The following is a 19,659-nucleotide window of genomic DNA, read 5'->3' on the forward strand; positions in this document are numbered from 1 at the left end:
GCAGCTACCAAAATACACTTATGGACTGAGAATGAAACAGCAAGGAAGGAAAAGCAAGATACTGCTGCTCAGCAGTTCGAACCGATATAGATCTAGACATTGGGCCCCAGTCCTACTGCAATTCCTTGATCTAATATAAAAGAAACTTTGAGGCCGATGTCAGGAAGATATTGAGGACACTGTTCCAGGGGGCCTCGAAACCCTGGGTCGCAGCCTAGTACCTGGCTGCAGCCTCGTTCACAATAGGGCTGGGCTAGCGGCAGGCATTCACGTACACAGCTCCAAGTGCAGTTATGTGCACCAGTGTGTGACCCTGCTGTTCGTGCACCACTTGCATGACTTGTGATTATCTGTTCTTCCCCACCACCACTGCCACTGGTCTACAAAGCTGGAAAAGTTGGGGACCGCTGCTCTAAACCATCAGTTACATATATTTTGCATTGCTCATTTCCTCTCTGCCTAATATAGAAAATCGGTTGTTGTTCTAATCCCAGAGCAAATGTAAAACCCAGGATTTTGCCAATTTAAATTTAAAACAACGATTTAATCTACTTCAAGGCTGACAAATCATTCAGAACATCTTGTTTCTCTATTTTTTTTCTGGTAAAATATTTTTTTATAATTTTTCAAAGTACCAGTGGCAATAATATAGGTTTTTTTTTTTCTGGATTATTAATGAGGCTGTTCTTGGTTTGACAGGTTTATAGTTATTAGGTTACTCAAAAAGCTATCCCCTATGTACACGCAGGTAGCGTAGCTGCTGCTGCTGGTTGTTGTTTTTTCCTTGCTTTCTTTTCATGATGCAACTTACCTCATATCTTTGGGGTCTGTTCTCTATTGCATTTTGAAAAGGACCACTGAGCTGGACTTGCCTTATCCTGACCTGCAGGAGTTTGTGGCTGACATGAATGTTCTGATGGCTCTGATCATCAATGGCCCCATGTAAGTTTTCTGTCTTTTTCATCTTTCATGCATGTGTCAAACTCCTTTGCAAATAGCCATTCTATTCTACAAGTGTGGCTTACATACATTATGATCCTAGACTCTATGAAACACCTTGTCATCGTAAGATTATATGGGAGACGCATTTATATCTTTTTATAGTTCATATGACTATTTTTTGGAATAATCAAAGTGTATTCTTCAGGTTGAAAGAAATTTTTATTAGACTTTTAAAAAAATAAACAAGTGTCCTCCAGAGAATGTTTCAAAACAACTTAAAATACCAGGAGCCAAAAACAGATACTTTGCTTTTCAATTTCTTAGCATTTTTGTACGTAGACAGTAGTCCCAAAGGTGTTTTGTCAACAGACAACTGCACTTTCTGTTTTTTTTCTTCAAAGACATTTCAATTCTCACCCAAGAAGCTTCTTCAGCTCTGCCTCTTGAAAAAGCACTTTGGGGATAACCATGGCTTGGATGACTGCAAATCTCCATAGACACAGGTAGACAGTAGCTACTTAAAATAGCTACTGCAGCTACAGTAGACTCACCATTAGGCTGACCTGGCATAGCCTTGATTGTATGGGATCTTTAGAAATTCCCATATTCTATTTCTGGAAAGAAGGACCTAGCTTCCCTACCCATGTAAAACTTTCTGGAAAGGCAAACTGTTCCTTTATCAATTTATTGTATGGAGACAGCTTCTGGGATAATAACGAAATTATATCTCAAATGGAAAATGTTCTAATCAGAGTGTGCAAACCTTAAATTGTTTTCTTTTCACCTTTGGACAGAAAGTCCTTTTGCTATAGAAGACTTCAGTACTTAAGTTCAAAGTTCCAGATGCATGTCCTCCTCAATGAGATGAAAGAGCTGGCAGCTCAGAAAAAGGTGCCACATCGTGACTTCTACAATATTCGGAAGGTATATAATTTGAAAATATGTGCTGGTACTTAGGGCTACAGACTATGTCAGTGCCACAGATTGTTGAACCGAGACAATTCAATAGTGATTGTAGAAAGCTTCACCAGTACAGCCCTTTACCTCTTTGTACTGATAAGAGAACACGAGCAGATCCTACTGCTTTTAAATTGGTAGCAGAATACTTTCAACAGAAATGCTGAGTTTTGTACCCCTAGGCTCATTTTGGATTGATGTATAGAGATTGTCTTTTTTAAAAAGCAAAATCAAGATAATTATGTCGATACATATAACAATCTTGGAAGAAAGCCATTACAGACTGAAAAATAGAGTTGAGCCTGAGAGTAGCAGTTTTTCTTGAAGTCAGCTAATGAACTGATGTCTTAAGATAACATTTGAGCTTGCATCTTCCTAGCTTGTATACTTACTGACTAATCCTTTGATCAGGTGGACACACACATCCATGCCTCGTCCTGCATGAATCAGAAGCATCTGCTACGCTTCATCAAACGGGCTATGAAGAAACACCTGGAGGAAATCGTTCATGTGGAAAAGGGCAAGGAGCAAACCCTTAAAGAGGTCTTTGAGACCATGAATCTCACAGCATACGATCTGAGTGTGGACACCCTCGATGTCCATGCGGTATGTCAGATGCATTCATCAAAGAGGGTGGCTTATAAAGAGAATTGGAAACTGATTTTCCTACTGGATTAAATAGCGATCGTAACTTTGGACGCTAGGCTGGGCAAAACCTTCTTATTCTTTCCAGTAGAACGGTCTCACATGCAGAGCGGTAGTTCCTGACTTTTTCAGGTCTATTGGAACACAGCTCTAAAGTTGCCTCAATGATAAGCAATGGAAAACCTGATCTCAATTAACTCCAATAGTAATTTGGTAGTATTTACCCCAAAGAGAAGAAGGTACTCATTAAAGAAATACATAACGGCTTCTCATCTTGGGAGGCACTGCTCTCCAATCAAAGGGGGATGATGGAGGGAGTTTTGATTAAAGAAATATATCTTTATCGGTAATGCTAAGCAGGGGGAGAAGGCAGTGCGGTTGCATTCTGGCTTATCATCTTGGCATCCTCTCTGTTAATAGGATCGTAACACCTTTCATCGATTTGACAAGTTCAATGCCAAATACAACCCCATAGGAGAGTCTGTTCTGCGGGAGATTTTCATTAAAACAGACAACGAAGTCTCTGGAAAATACTTCGCTCATATCATCAAGGTGAGGGCTGTTGTAATGGTATGTGGGAATGTCCTTGAGAGACAGGGAATTGCCACAGCCAGGGGAAGAGTTGGACAGAAGACAACCTGCAGAAGGGATGTGGGCATGGCAGATGCTTCAGAGGGGACCCTCCCTAGTTTCTTAGGCTGCAAAGGCAGTGGGAGGAAAATGGATTTTCAGACTTGCAAGACTCCGTCAATGTAACCTTATAATAAAGTAGGATTATCTGGTTGTGCTTCACATCTGGACTACCTTGCAAGTTGGCAGCTGCCTTTCTTAAAGCCAGGGTGGCTGAACAAGTTATGCAGACTTAGCTATCTTTTGGAGCTTTGAAACTTGGGGGAATCAAGCAGGTTGGTTTTGGAGAAGTAATAAGTAATAAATCCACATGGGGTGAGCAGAAAGGGATGGTGGGTGTGTAAAGGTTATTTCTTGATTACTGCAAGTAATGGCCATAACTCACTTCTGAACATTACAAGGCCCACTCTTAAATGTTTATACATTTGTCCCTCTATCAGAAATTGAGGCCAACATACTTGTGTCACACCATGCCATGCCACAATACTTACCCAGTCATTGTGGTTGGAAACTAAGGTATGCCTAGCCTACTCTATGAGTTAATATTGGGCTTGGCATTATGCCTGAAGCCTAGTGTGTTTTATAAACCTAAGAAACCTTATGATTAAAATAACAAAAGCGGATCAGGCAATCTGCGGTCAGTTTCTCTGTTTAACTACATCATTCGTTGAATGAATTTCAGCCGATCTCTTTGTCACGCAACCTGGCTCATAGGATTGTTGTTTGGGAAGAAAATGAAGGGAGATCCCTGTCTTAATCACCCAGACCTCTCAGGATATAAGAACATGTGTGTGTGTTTTTTTAAGAAAGAGTTCCTATTCTTAAAGTACTAACAAGCTGATTGTCTCCTGGTAGGAAGTAATGTTTGACCTAGAAGAGAGCAAATATCAGAATGCAGAACTGCGACTGTCTATCTACGGCCGAGCGCGGGATGAGTGGGATAAGTTAGCCAAGTGGGCTGTTACCCACCGAGTGCATTCCAACAACGTTCGCTGGCTGGTGCAGGTGCCTCGGCTGTTGTGAGTGTCTCTCTCTTGGTTTTGCAGTTCCAAAAGCATGCAGAGACTCGCAGAATCACAAAGGGCTTTGCATACATTAACTGCTGTATTATTAATACTCAACAGCTGCTTCGGTCTAGTAAAAAGTGAATACAGGAACTTGATTTTTTAAAATATAATTCTGGTACCAAGATTACACACTAAAAAAGATAAATGTTGCCCTTCCACTGTCTTTTTTTTTTTTTTTTTTAAAGAAGACTTATTGAAAACCATGCTGTTTGAATAGGTTTGAATAAGGTTAAACCTTACAGGTTGCAATCCTGGAACCAATTTCAGAGCATTCATGTTTAGGATCAGTGAAATCGCTGTGCCGTATATATCTGGGCATCCTTGGGGGAAAAAATTCTGCTTTAGAGAGGGCTCTTTATGCTACAAGTAGCTTTCCACTGTATTTTTTGATGGTCAGGGAGAGCAGCTATCTTGATAAGAAATATAGAGGGCTCTTGGATCTTACTTTTGAATTCCACAGCAGTTGTAATCCCAGTTAGTGGGAAACCACCCTTTGGACGTAGCTGCTCAGCGTAGTACAATGTCAGCTTATGAGCTAAAGTGGTAAGACTTGCACTGATGATGCTACAGTATCTAGTTAAGTAATGAAACATCTAAACCGGAAAGGGTTGCAACAGATTTATGTCTGCCATTCAGAAAAAACACACCCCTCCGGTGGCGACATCAGGGGAGGATGGCGGAAGAGCCAGTTGCAAATCTGTTCCCCACGATCTCAACAGAAGCACCAGGACTAAAGCTACTTTGAAAATATTTGATAAGTGGTCATAAAAACTTGCATGTTTTCCCCAAAACACATCCTCTCTTTTTAAATCCCTGTGTAAGATAGTTAGTTATCTATGGAATTTCTCAATCATCCAGTTCATGGTTGTCCCAAAGGTGCTTTTTCCCCCAAGAGGCAATTAGGCTTTCTGGATTTTTTTTCTTTTCTTTGAAAACATATTGCTTCTCATCCAAGAAGCTTCTTCACTTCAGGACTGAAGAAGCTTTTTGGATGAGAAGCAAAACCTTTGCATACCTTTGGGAGAAAAAAAACACCTTTCGGTATAAGATGGTTATTTCCCCCCAACCGTCTCTGCTGTGTGACATCTGCAGTGAAGACTGTTGGGAATTGGATTGCTGAAGCAGTTGAATTACTTAAGTCAGGGTGTCCAACCTTGGCAACTTTAAGACTTGTGGACTTACCCCAACTCAGCCAGCCTGAGGAATTCTGGGAGTTGAAGTCCACAAGTCTTAAAGTTGCCAAGGTTGGACACCCCTGACTTAAGTGATCTGACTCTCTCATTACCAGAAGCTATGCAAGCCTTGCCACAAAGCAGCTGATTCTAAGTGCAATCAAGGCACACTTAGGTATTTGTTCGTCATTTCTTTTGTAACTTTTAATGCCAGGGAAGGCAGAGATGTGGGAAGAAGTGTTTGTAGTTTTCAGAGTAAAATTCATTTGACTGGGCAACATATTTATTTATTTATTTATAAAAAATATTTATTAATTAAATTTTTATGCTGCCCAATCTCCCCTACAAGGTGACATTGGGCAGCTTGAGATTTTTCTATCCAGAGAACAGGGAATTGGGTATCACCTAATACAGGGGTCCCCAACCACCGGTCCGCGGATCGGTACCGGTCCGTGGAACAAGTCCTACCGGGTCGCTGGCTTGTGGCGCCGCCATCTTTTGATGAAAAGTGCTTCCGGTGAGCTTTTCCGGTAGAAAGCTCACCGGAAGCACTTTTTCATCAAAAAGATGGCGGCGCAGCCATGCTAATGCCGGCATAAAAAAGGTTGGGGATACCAGGCCGCGGCGTAAAAAAGGTTGGGGATCACTGACCTAATACATTGACAACAGAAGGGGAAAAAATGAACTAGTTTAGTCTTCTTGGAAATATGCTACCCATTCCCCTCTTCTTCCAAGGATCTGGGTATGTGCAGTGTGACACTACACGACTGCTAATTACAATCCTCGGTCAGCTCAGAACAAGGTCTGAGGAACACTGTTGTCAAGTGTCAGGAATGAAGAGATTCATGTGGGATGGAGCACTATCACTTTTTGTTTCTTGACTTTTTAACAGTGACGTATACAAAACAAAGAAACAGTTGGCTAACTTTCAGGAGATGTTGGAGAACATTTTCTTACCTCTCTTTGAAGCTACCATCAATCCTGCTAGCCACCCAGAATTGCATCTCTTCTTGGAGCACGTAAGTAAGGATATTGGAAAAAGCAGCCCTAATTTCTAATACTTGTTAAAGGGATGGCTAATAGTATATGTGCATTTGGGACAGTGAAGGACAAATGTTATATATGTGATTCTTGAAGACCACTTAGGTGGCATATAGCAGAATGGTTGGTATATATATCAGTCTTAAATAATTGATATATATATCAGTCTAAAATAATTGTCATGGCTTCTGGCTGATTTGCATAACATGAAAGAAGATGCAAGAGGCTTCAAAGTCGTTTCCCTTTCTTTCCTTCTCTGGGCTCTGAACGGGCAGGTGGATGGTTTTGATAGCGTAGATGATGAGTCCAAGCCAGAACACCATAACTTCAACTTGGAAAGCCCCTTACCTGGCAATTGGATGGAAGAGGATAACCCGCCATATTCATATTACCTTTATTACACATATGCTAATATGGTGGTGTTGAATCATCTGCGTAGGTAGGTGGTCTGCTTCTTATCTCCCCCCTCACCAGTGGTGGGTTTCAAAGAGGTTTGCCACCATTTCGGTGGGCATGACTTGGTGGGTGCGCTTTGCACACGCCCGCCAAACACGCACTTTGCGCACATGCAGAGGCTTTCCTACTCACCGCCTGCAATCCCTGTAGCTTCAGCAGCTGCCGCGCAGCAATCTGCTGTGCCATGCAAAGAAGCTGCGCTTCAAAAGCAGGGAATAAAGGTCAGTATGGGAGCCCAGGCAGGTGGGCCCGAGTGGGCCTAACAGCAGCTTGTCAACAGAGAACCGGTTCAGTCTCAAGCTGATCTTCGGCACTACCGGTACGCTAGAACGGTGCCGAACCGGTAGAATAGCACCACTGCTCCTCACCCACCTTTTGAGTCTGCTCCAGAATGGTTTTTAAGACCTTGAATACCCTTTTCTCACCTTTCTGGTAATAATAGTAATATACAGAATTAGGGTCAGATCTTGTGGTCTGTGTTTCAGCTTCATGGCTTTGGTGCTTTGGTGCTGTATGCTGGGTGCAATTTCTGTTCCTCTTTCCATCGTAACAGCATTTTGACGTCTCCTTTTCCAAAACGCCATTCGTTTGCTTTCCTTTTTTTAGGAAGCGGGGCTTCCACACCTTCGTGGTGCGACCCCACTGTGGGGAGGCAGGACCCATCCACCATCTTGTGTCGGGTTTCATGCTGTCAGAGAACATATCTCACGGCCTCCTTCTCCGCAAGGTGAGGGAACGCAAATGAGTTGATACCATATCTAAACACATGGACATACTTGTATATCTAATGAAGCAGAGACGTTGCTTAGACGCCAACGCTGCTGCTTAAACCACCACATACCTTTGGTTGTTGTGATAAAAGCTACTGTTGTGGTATACACGCAGTGGGGACCTAGGCAGAAGGCAAAAAGAAAATCACATCACACTCGTGTCAGAAGCACCAAGGGGCTTCTGGGTTGGCCAGTGACATCACCATTCTCCGGGGGATGCCCAGTTGGGGGCTCTTTTCATGTCCTGGTTAATGTGCTCACCAAAGTGTCTATCTACTTGTGAATGCATGCTTTCAAAATGCTAAGTCAGCAGGAGCTGGAGCAAGTGACGGGAAGTCATCCTGTCTCACAGCAGCATTCGGGTTTCAAACGTGGGCTTGCTGCTTGTCAGCCCAGTGTCAACCTAACTACGTGAGCCACCATGCTCCTAAAAAGAAAATGTGAATAGATCACTATTAGGCCTGCATGCTGGCCCAATAATATATTGGGCCTTTTATTGCAGTCTTTTGAGAGTTTCTATTCATGACACTTCCAAGTAGATTGAAGGAAGGGGGAACCCGTATATGTTTATGCAGAAATAAGCATTAGGCAGGGCTCAGTGTTTGCTTGAGATACCCCATGCCTTAACATTGAGGTTTTTTTCTAGGCACCAGTGCTGCAGTATCTCTACTACCTGGCTCAGGTGGGCATTGCTATGTCTCCACTTAGCAATAACAGCCTGTTCTTAAGCTACCATCGAAATCCGCTACCTGAGTACCTGTCTCGGGGCCTCGTGGTCTCCCTGTCCACAGACGATCCCCTGCAGTTCCATTTCACTAAGGTGAGTGTTGTGTAGCAGGTATGACCCAAAGGAATGAAAGATGGCACAAAGGAGGAAATATACTCTTCTTTTTAGCTGATATAGTGTGGAAATAAAACAGGGCTGTATAAATTATTCCTCTGCCTGTATCATGTGTTCATTGCATAATGCTTCATTCCAAGCTGCAGAGGTTCCTGTTGTGCTTTGTGTACTGTATATGCTTCAACAACAGTTCCATGTTTTCTTGTATGTTTATTTCATGTGTGCATCAAAGCCAGGTACTGAATAGAATAGAATACAATAGAATTCTTTACTGGCCAAGTGTGATAGGACACACAAGGAATTTGTCTTGGTGCAAATGCACTCAGTGTACATAAAAGAAAAGATACATTCGTCAAGAGTCAAGAATCATCAGGTACAACACTTAATAATAGTCATAGGGTACAATAAGTAATCAAATCATACTAGGAAACAGTCAATATAAATCAAAACGGTGTATATTGCCATTGTGTAAAAATAGATTTCAATAAAACAATACATGATAGGTTAAATTAGAGGTTATTCTTGTGATTAGCTGCCAAACATCTATGAGACACACCAAAAGTGTTAGGAAGCAAAATCTTTGTTGTCCAGTGTAATTGAAATGTCTCCACCCAGTGGCTCAAAGTTTGGCCACAAGAACCAAAGTAAAAAGAGCAATGTGCTGTCTTAAGTTTAGCCTGTAGAAACACTTGTGGCAGCTTGGGACAGACACACCACCATCTCATTTTAGAAGAATAAGATGTTGCTTTAGCTGTTTACAAGTAGTCCTGGACTTACAACAGTTTATTTTGTGACAGTTCAAAGTTACAACAGCACTGAAAAAGTGATCTGTGACCATTTTCACTCTTACATGACCTTTGTATCAGCTCTATGATCATGTGGTCAAAATTCAGATGCTTGGCAATTGGTTCATACTTATGGCTGTAGCTGTGCCCCAAGGTCATCTGATCCCCTTTTGCAGCCTTCTGACAAGCAAAGTCAATGGGGAAGACAGGTTCACTTAGCAACAGGGTTACCAACTTATCAACTGCAGTGATTCACTTAATAACGGTGGCAAGAAAGGTCATAAAATGGGGCAAGCTCAGTTAACAAATGTCTCACTTAACAACAAGGGCTACCTATATATCATTTACTTATCCCAGGCACACACTGTTCTCCACTTTATCTATCGGAGATAAAATAATGGAAATGCTTTCTGCTCAGTTTTTATTAAAAGTAAACTTGCTAAATGCCTTACTAATGTTGGATTTTTGTCCTGATGTGGAAGTGGCTGCTTTCTTCTGTGACAATTCTCCACTTTCCTATCTAACTTATAGCTTTGGACTTCTTAGTTGCTGCCTACTCCATACAGTCTGCATTGTGCATAAATAATTTGATAGGTACTAACATCACTGAAGCCAGTCCTGTAGCATATTTTGCTGCTTGCTAATGTCCTGTTTGCACGTATCTGGGTCTGACTGACAATATCCCTTCCAGGAACCCTTGATGGAAGAGTACAGCATTGCCACACAGGTTTGGAAGCTCAGTTCCTGCGATATGTGTGAACTTGCACGGAACAGTGTGCTCATGAGTGGCTTCTCCCACAAGGTAATGTAGAATCTTCTCTGAAAGGGATTGGCTTCAGGCTATGGCCTCCCAAAATAATGCTCTGAAGTTCAAGGATTTACAGAGACTTATTCATCTGAACCAGTGTTCTGACCCAAGCCTCGTTCAAATCAAACAAACGCAAAACAGAGATAAAAGCAAAATCTTTTTAATGCATCTCTGTGAATTCCGTTCATTCACAGTAAAACGCTTTTAAAACTAATTGTCCCAGATAAGAGCAAGCCCTGTCAAGGTTGTGCAAGGCTTCCAAGAACACAAGTTAAATTGCCAGGAAATATCCAAAAATAAACCAGGATAGACCGAACTTCCACGATAACTTGAAGTGCAAGAACTTCTTTGCTTCCTGCAAAGAATCCCACCTCCGAGGGCTGGCTTTTATCCCTTAAGGGAGGGGCTATCACCTTGCAGCCTTACTCCTGAGTCACCCATGCTGCTGCACACGCACTGGCACAGGCTCCTCGGGGTCCTCTGCATCACTGTTGCCAGACTCCACAAGCTCCAAAGGCAGCCTCCCACTGTCTGATAGTCCTGGCCCCATCCCTGCATCACACACAGGCCCCTCATCTGAGTCCTTGCTCTCTGAGACCTCAGCCATCCTTACCTGCTGCCGGTGAATCACAACAACCAGCCTGTTTGGTGAAGAAGACTTAACACCTACATGCAGCCTCCTCTTCAACCAAGTCTATACTCAAGGGAATAAGATGGCTGAGGGCTAATGTTGAGGAAAGCATATCCAACACCTCCCTTCCCTTGACTCCACCTGCAGCAAAAGAGCAGCCTTTGTCCTGAAAGGGTCATGGCAGCTGTGGGAAATTAGGCTGGAAATGAATCCATTTTATGTTGGGGAGGTGGTATATAAAAACCTCTGCAGATGTGATCCTTTCACCAGTGAGGTAGCCACCCACCTGATTATGAAGTTCAAAAATAATTTGTCTTAAAGAGTGCAATGGGGTAGTTCAGAATGCCAGTATCTGCCATGCCCTTTTTGCTTTGGCCTTCTGTTCTACCATGTACATAATATCTGCCATTATGTTCTCAGTTATTATGCTCAATCCTTATTAAACTGATTTTAATTTTTCTGTAGGGTTCCCCCCACCCACCCAAAGAGGTACACAATACATGTATACACAATACATAAACAATACATCCCCAAGTCATTGATTTGTTCTAAGCTTAGGGCAGCCTGCTTTTTGTGTGTGGATGCCAGGGAATTAGTTATATTAATAGGGCATGATAAACCTACTACACCTTGATACATCTTGTAAAATTCCAGGATGCATTCAACTCTTGATCAAAATCCCAGTGAAACATAGCACATTAATGTGCAGCAGTAAGACTAAGATGGATATTTAAGGCCTTTTCTCTGATAGTTTTAACCACTCCAAATGAGCAAAAAGCAGAAATGCCGGTCCCAAGACTTTTATCTTTGCAATTGTAGTACCATTGTGCCTCTACTCAGGTATTTTGTTCTCTGCTCAGCCTTTCCTGGGGTGGAGAATGCCACTGAGCCATTTATGCAATTCTTTGCAGGGCAATAGTCCAGAGAAGCACTAAAGTGAACATAAAAGTGAGAATTTAAGACCCACGAGTGAATGTATTAGTTTGCATGTGAGAAAGAGGAAGAGGGAGGTAATAGTTGGTGCTAGCTCTTGTTTTTAAAAGGATTTGTTCGTTTATGTATTAAATCTAGAGACTGCCCATTTCACTCCCAGAGTGACTATGAAGTATACTGTATCCATCATAAATGCTTTTGTCTTTGAATGTCCAGGTGGAGAACGTTTGGCTTAACCCTGGATTGATTTCTGCCCTTTGTTCCTCAGGTGAAGAGCTACTGGCTTGGACCCAACTACATGAAGGAGGGGCCCGAAGGCAATGACATCCGTCGTACCAATGTGCCAGATATCCGGGTAGCCTATCGCTATGAGACGCTTTCCCAGGAGCTGACTCTCATCACCCAGGCTGTGCAGACAGAGATGCTGGAGACCATCCAGGAAGAAGATGTCCTGACTATGAGCTCCATCCGGGATACTTGCTGAAAGAGACTTGTTCACAATCGGTCTCCCTTTCAGTCCCACGCTGGCTTGACCTGCTGGGCCTGTTATGTGAGCGCAAAAAGAGCCTGACCATCCACCTCCCTCATCCCACAGACTTTTCTACTTTCCTGGTGTGTGTGTGTGTGTGTGTGTTTCCTTCGGTATCTCGTGGAAACGTTTCCACGATTTCTTTGCCATCTGGTAATTGGCTGGAGCCTCCTGGAAGATGAATACTTAGAAGCGTCTCCAGGGTTCAGGCCCGGGAACCAAGGAAAGCATCTGGAGTGGGAATGGAAAGGCTGGTCAGATCGTTTGTGAGTCAAGGCCAGAGAGGTAGAAAAGGAACATAAATGCCAGTTCAGTGCAGAATAAATTCTGGAAGTGCTGACCCGGGAATACATTTGTCCAGTGGCAAAAAGAAACACCAGCATGTCTACATATATCCTGGGCAACATCTGCCAGGGCCAAAGTCTTCTGGGGGTGCCTTGAGCTACCTCGCTTTTGTTTCAGGGGGTTCCCATTGGCTGGTCAAGCGTCTCTTGAGAGGCTGGAATCAGCCCTGCCTTTAGCCATCAGGGCAGAATGCTGTTGTCAGTCCCACTAGGCAAGAGCCTCCATTTTTCAGTGTTAAGCTCTAGTATGGTGTTTTTCAACTTTGGCAAACTTTTAAGATGTCTGGATTTTAACTCCCAGAATTCCCCATCAGCATGACCACTTCGAAAGTCGTGACATTTAGACAGCTTAATGTTGTCAGGATTGAGAAATACTCTAGTATGTGAAGTGGGGCAAGGGACAGATTTTTTTTTCCTGTCGTTTCCTTTCAAAACCCAATAATCTTTTTTTTTTTTTGCTCAGGGAAAGCACTAACCTATGATTCCCTCCATGCTTGTGACTGTGCACTGTCAGGGACAAAGTGGACTTGACATAATAGAGGTATTGTTGTTAGCATGCCAAATACTGGGGTTTTTAATTTGTTCTGTAACTTTTGTGAAACTCTTGGTCTCCCTCTACAAATCAAGTATTATAAAAGAAGTTTGATGCAGTTATCAATGTAGCAAGGAGATTGAAGATGATTCTGGCACTGAAAAAGTAAAAGTAGCTCCTGGAAGAAAGCCTTGGAGCCCAGATACCTGCCTGGCATTGAAGGAGTTTAGGAGAAATTATGATTGTTATTAATTATATATCAGGTTCAAAATGGAGATGATGAAGGACATCTGAGATCAGTTGTTTTTTAAAACAAATTTTTAAGTGATTTCTAAGGCTTGATTGGATCAGTGACACTCATCCGCAATTGGTGTAGGAAGATACGTGGAGTTGCATTAAGCCATTTATTGGGTCTAATCTACTTTCCCAAAGTTGCTACTAGCTCAGGAATGATAGCATTTTGTTCCCTACAGACTTAATGGTGCAGTTACAGGAGGAGGGGGATGTTAGAGCAGAATCATTATCCATGGGACAAGAGGTTATACACTCTGGCAGTGTTGCCCCGTTTTTGGGCTGCTGCTTCCTTCAGCTGTTTTAAAATTTAGAGTTTTTCTGGGGAGGGTCCCTCATGTTGGGAGATGTCTGGCAGCCATGTCTGATTCAGGAGCTCCTGGGAGATGGAAATTTTTTTGGACTGGTTAGAATGCAGCAGATTCAAACTGCTTGTTATACTTGACCCCCCCCCTCTCTCTCTTCCTCCCTCTCTCCCCCCCCCCCTTTCTGACAGCTTTTGACTCTCATGTGCTACTTTTAATACTAGTAGGCTATTGTCATCTTATTAATGGTTGTTGTGTCATCAGTCATAATTGGGAAATCTCTTGTGGGGCCTCTCCTGAAGTAGGAAAACAACTTCAGACTGTGCTCACTCTCTTCAGGTTCAGTGTTATGTCTAATAAAAAAAGGCAGTCAGTTCCCTAGTTCTTGCTCCCAGTTGCTGCCAATAATGTGTGATGGCAAGCAGATCCAATACAAAGGGAAATACATTTGTTAAACTAGCAAGGAATGCTTCTAGAGTGAACTGGACGCTTCTGATGCCCTCCTTCTAAACTTGGCTACCTCAATTTGCCGTTCTCCAAATACGTTGGACTAAAGCTCCCATAATCCTCAACCAGGGTGGCTGCATGAAGTTGTGCTCCAGCACAGTTAGAAGTAAAAACTGTTCTAGTTGGCTATGGCCAAAATCGGAAGGTCATAACAATTGCCTGCTTAAAGATATTCACAAAGTGCACCAAGACTAAATAGGTTGCTTTTTTAATGTTATTTGGGGAAGAAGCATTTTGTTATAGTTTGTGTCATTATTTGGAGGGTCACACATCCAAGAAAAAGGAGCCATTCTTTAAAGCCTATCTAGTTGGCGTTTCACCTTCAATGGCACAGCAAAGTAATTCGGTAATTTCCTTCCCTTCCCTCCACACACACCTCTCCTCCCCAATTGCTGTCTCCCAAGCTGTTTTGCAACAGAGCTGTCTTGTTTCATTTGTTTCAGCCAGCATGTTCAGCCTTGTTAATTTGTTTGGTCCAACACATGGTTCCAGGAAGAAATGTATAATCAGTTGAACTTCATCTCTCATTTTCTTCCTTTCTCCTTGCCATTAATCTGCCTATTGGTACATCATGTTTGTTTTTGCTTTGGTGTCAGAATTGAAACTGGTATTCCTTTAGCAATCACATGTATCCTCTCACTTGGCTATTTTGATGAAACTCTATGCTTGTCTGTGCTGTTAGAAATCTTCTGGAAATAAAAGCATGATCCTCCATTAAAGATTATTTAAGTAAACTGAGTCTTTGTCCTTCTGATTGAAACCATTTTCCCCTCCTGGTTTGGCTTCCAGGCAGATAATAAAATCATTTTTCTCCAAGGATTTTAAAGAAGCAATGTTCAGCCTCTAGGAAGCAGTTACCTCTAGAGGCCAACATTACTTTTTTTTTTTGTTAATAAGCTTCAGTTTAATAGTTCCTCCCACACTTGTCTGTGTTTTCTTGGAGAGGATGGTTAACATAAAGAAGTACTTCCCTTCTAATACTTCTGGAGTGTTTCCACACGGGGCAAAGAGATACGCTGTTTTCCTTAATCCATGTGAAGGTCTGCATATGTGTTGCTCTGAATGGCTCTAATGAATACCTACACAAAAAAGGTGCTAGTGCTTCATAGATACAGGAAATAATATGCTTACATAAGAAAACAAACTTGGTAATAAAAACAAAAGCCTGGATTTCTATCTTATCGGTGCTCAACTTGTTCCAGGCCCTATTAAAAGGTGCTGTTAAACTTCAAAGAGAAGTTAACTAATGTGTAGATATCCATTAGCTTCCTTGCAATGAACCCTTCCTCCAGAGATCATTCATACCAAGAGTTTTTAACCAGATAAGAAAAAGGAACATGAATTTAATAATTTCCAAGAAAATTTCAAAGTTGAAAAGAAATTGAATAACATATGAGCAGAGGCTTCCAGGCAGCTGAAAAAAACAAACTTGTTACACACCACTGTAGGTACTATTGCTAATGGGGATAAGTAGAGGTGATATTCAGCAGGTTCTGGCCAGTTCTGGAGAACCGGTAGAAATTTTGAGTAGTTCAGAGAACTGGCAAATACCACCTCCGACTGGCACCACCACCATCTATTCTCTGCCTCCCAAGTCCCAGCTGATTGGCTGGGTCTCCTCTGGTTGCCCTGCACTGGAAAGGAGGTTAATGGGGTTGGGAGGGAATGGGATTTTGCAGTAACCTTCTCCCAGTAGTGGGGAGGGAATGGGGATTTTACAGTATCCTTCCCCTGCCACGCCTACCAAGCCATGCCCACCAAGCCACGCCCACAGAATTTTTTTTGAATCCCACCACTGGAGACAAGGGAATACTAGGGCAGGTCTGAATCCCTCTTTCAAATAGATGTAAGTTGCAAGATAATAGTGGTTGTCCAATCATTGGTCAGACTTCATGTCTACTGGTTTAGACCAGTATTGTGTAATGCAGTGTTTTTCAATCTTGTCCCCTTGAAGGATGGGTGAACTTCAACTCCTACAACTCCTCAGGCAGCTTTGCTATCGGGGAAATTCTGGGAGTTAAATCCACCCATCTTCAAGGGACCAAGTTTGAGAAACACTGGTCTAATATAATTGGGAGTGTCTCAAAGGTGCTTTTTCAAGAGGCAACTGGGAAATTCTGGTTTTTCTTTGAAGACATTTCACTTCTTATCCAGGAAGCTTCTTTAGAGCCAAAGAAGCTTCTTGGATAAGAAGCGAAACACCAAGAGGCAAACATAACTTGCCTCTTGAAAAAGCACCTTTGGGCAACCATGACCTAGATGACTGAGAATCTCCATAGATAATTGGCAGTGCCTCTCTAGGATTCCTGATTATGAACTACCTGACTTTGAATATCTCAGAATACGAATTAAAGACTGCATTCACACAAAGACTGAGCTCTGCTACTAATAGGCAGATTTCCATGTACTTTATTGGGCAAGTAAGCCACTGTCTTGAAATTATTATGATAAACTCAACCTTATACTAATGCAACTTTCTTCATTTGCTATGTGATTATATCAAGAATCTGTGAAGCAGTTACTATATTATATTATTTTGCAAACATGACCTTGGAGTCAAATCAATTGTGATATTGCAGATTCATGCAAGTTGCTTAGGGCTTATTCTTAATACTCCATCTATAAAGGCAATACAGTCTACAAATAGAGAAATGTTTCACAAATTAAAAAAAAATTCATAAATAGTAAATGGGAGACACAAAGTTTTTTTTTGGGGGGGGAGGCAAAATACTGTACCAGTAATGACCAGAAGATGGAGTTACAGAGGTGATGAAATAAAATATTACAATTTGGAATAGAGCACGTATGGTTTGCAGTTGAGTTTTGAAACAAAATGAAATATGAAAATTAAATCTAAAACTTCATGACCTATTCACAGGTATAGAATTTGACCTATAAGAAATTAGAAACATAAAATCATGATTCTCCTCCCAGTCTGATTCTAATGAGAAAACATGTAACATTTTCAATGATTTTCAACATGTACCAGAAATGCTGGTAAAAATAGAAATTTTCAGGAAACAGTTGCTTGAATGAAAATAGATGCATTTTTAAAAGCAGTTTTTCAAAAACAGTTTTGCTCACTGATAATGTAAACTTAGAAGATTTTTAGGTGAGACACTAAGGCTGGCACAACACATAGTTTAAAGAAATGTCATTTAACTCAATGTTGTATTGTAGCTTTGCACAACATAACCAGAAGAATAAAATAACCACTTGGAATGGATTCGCACAATTTGCTAAATTAACATGTAAATGAGATTGGGTAATTTATTACTCAAGAATGTTATGTAAACAGTGTTTATTTCTGTGCACAGACATGTAATAACCTTCCCCTCTCCAAAGGATGCTGCCTTTTAATTTTTAAGGAGCTTCCATGGTCTCCCTTATTCATTTCTTTTCCCCTTCTACGTGAGCATTGACATCTTGTAAAGATGCTAGAAGTAAGTTAAGAGATGGTGACTCAGATATCTCACTAAAAACTATCTAGTAAAGAATTGTGTCATGGATCCAATTGGTTAATTCAAAGAAATTCAGCAAATATCCGGATTAAATGGAAAGTGCTCCAGAGCAAGTCAAGCAAAATCAGGCCATTTCTTTCACCACAGTCCAGTCCAATTTCTTTACCTGAAAAATGTATAATGTATAACCTGTCAATAACAAACAAACAAAAACATCCCAAACCGGAACTAGAACATTATTAGTAATGCAGAAGTTGAAAGGATTCAGGATGACAAATAAATAGGATTGCGCCATACTTTGGAGTATGTGAGGAGTACAGCACCCACATCTTGAAGCCACAAGGATTTTGATTGTACATTGCACTAAAGTATGATTTGTTAAATACTATCGGAATCAGTCACAAACCATGTTTATAAACTTCAGGGATTGGGATCACCCAATAAATTATCCCAATATTACCTAATTCATATATTGTCATAAGATTTCTTTACTATAGTTTGTTTTTTAGTGTAAATAAAATAAATCACAGTTTGCTGAATTTTCAAAACACGGTTGGCCATAAACAGTTCTATAAATCACAGTGGTTGTGTCCAGACCAGAGGTGGTATTCAGCAAGTTCTGACCAGTTATGGAGAACCGGTAGCAGAAATTTTGAGTAGTTCAGAGAACTGGCAAATACCACCTCTGACTGGAGATTTTACAGTATCCTTCCCCTGCCATGCCCACCAAGCCACTCCCACATAATCGGTAGTAAAAAAAAAAAAACATGAATCCCACCACTGGTACAATATGATAGACAGCAAGCAAGCACATGTGTGACTGTGCAAACTGACCCAACTTCTAATGAACACTCAAAGCCTTGAGAGAATAATCTGAGGATCTCTCTAAGCTACACAGAGGATTCGGCTATGTCCTGCTGAATTTTACGAGCCTTTTTTTCATGCAGTAAGCTATTGCTGATTTAAATTCACTGTACAGCCCATTGCCAGCTATTTCTATTTACGGTATATGTGGACCTTTGGGAAATTGAACCGCAACCAAACAGGATCCAGATCAAAGATAAAGATGATGGAAATGACAAGATTTGCTCTATTGGCTGCTACAGTACGCGAGACAGAATGGAAGTAAAATATGGATAATTGCTGCCAAAATTTACTGGGTCAAGGTGATATATAACTGGGTATCTCCAACATTTCAGTGGCATTGAACTCCAAAGTTGTAGATGACTATTTACCTTCCCCAGAGGGTTCATGATGATCTTAAACAGCATAGGAGATAAGATGGAAGTTTGTAGGATACTATAAATCAGTGACTAAATCATGTGATACCTTTTGACCAAGAATGATTCAGTTAAATTCATTTTGGACTAATCTTTAGGCTCATTTTATACGTGAACCTGAAGCAAAGGAAGCAAAATCTTCAAGAACGCTTTACTCAGATATAAAATTTATACTGTTATGGTTTAAGTTTCAATCGTTAAAGAGAGAAACAAATTTACTGATATATCCACTGGATCTGGTTTTCTTTTCAAGGGAAAGCATTGAAGGATCACTGGTGTGTGTGTGTGTCATTTTGGTTACTTGATATTTTTGCAAAGAAAATGGACCTTGAAAATTCTGGACTGATGCAATTAGATGTTTTTGCTTTCCACTAAGAATACAGACTCGGGATAGATTGATAATGGCTTACTTTTGTATTAATTTTAAAAGATTTTGTCATGAAAACACATTTGTAACAATTACTACTATTCTTTTTTTACTTTCCTTTAGAAAAGGCATTTGTTCTGAACAGATAATCTAAACAGTATTAGTATCAAGAGACTTGCTAAAGATGCACACAAACACAAAGAGGCTTATGTATGCACAAAGTTGCTTATCCCGGCATATATGTAGAGCAGATAGGTGCCAATTATGAGAATTTAAAAACTATTCTGCCTCTCCCTGTAATAGGGAAGAGGGAAACAAGTTTAGATAACATATCTAACTTGACTTTGGTGAGTAAAAGTATTGCA

The 19,659-nt window shown here is 41.2% G+C and overlaps 1 protein-coding gene across 7 annotated transcripts in view; it reads left to right on the forward strand.

The window, feature by feature from the left end:
* AMPD2 (adenosine monophosphate deaminase 2) overlaps positions 1 to 14,920 on the forward strand; it is a 61,266-nt gene extending 46,346 nt beyond the window's left edge. For all 7 annotated transcript variants that reach the window (XM_087959988.1, XM_087959990.1, XM_087959991.1 and 4 more), the window contains 11 exons: positions 853 to 942; positions 1,737 to 1,866; positions 2,311 to 2,505; positions 2,965 to 3,096; positions 4,030 to 4,193; positions 6,306 to 6,432; positions 6,730 to 6,893; positions 7,517 to 7,637; positions 8,327 to 8,500; positions 9,998 to 10,108; positions 11,947 to 14,920. In XM_087959988.1, the coding sequence (XP_087816114.1) occupies positions 853 to 942; positions 1,737 to 1,866; positions 2,311 to 2,505; positions 2,965 to 3,096; positions 4,030 to 4,193; positions 6,306 to 6,432; positions 6,730 to 6,893; positions 7,517 to 7,637; positions 8,327 to 8,500; positions 9,998 to 10,108; positions 11,947 to 12,162 (1,624 nt within the window). In that variant the 3' untranslated portion in view covers positions 12,163 to 14,920. The remainder of the gene's footprint in view (positions 1 to 852; positions 943 to 1,736; positions 1,867 to 2,310; positions 2,506 to 2,964; positions 3,097 to 4,029; positions 4,194 to 6,305; positions 6,433 to 6,729; positions 6,894 to 7,516; positions 7,638 to 8,326; positions 8,501 to 9,997; positions 10,109 to 11,946) is intronic.
* The last annotated feature ends 4,739 nt before the right edge of the window (positions 14,921 to 19,659 follow it).

Source organism: Notechis scutatus, chromosome 3, assembly GCF_049901735.1.
Source record: "Notechis scutatus isolate UNSWTSFEM ecotype Mainland chromosome 3, rNotScu1.2, whole genome shotgun sequence".
NCBI lineage: Eukaryota > Metazoa > Chordata > Lepidosauria > Squamata > Elapidae > Notechis > Notechis scutatus.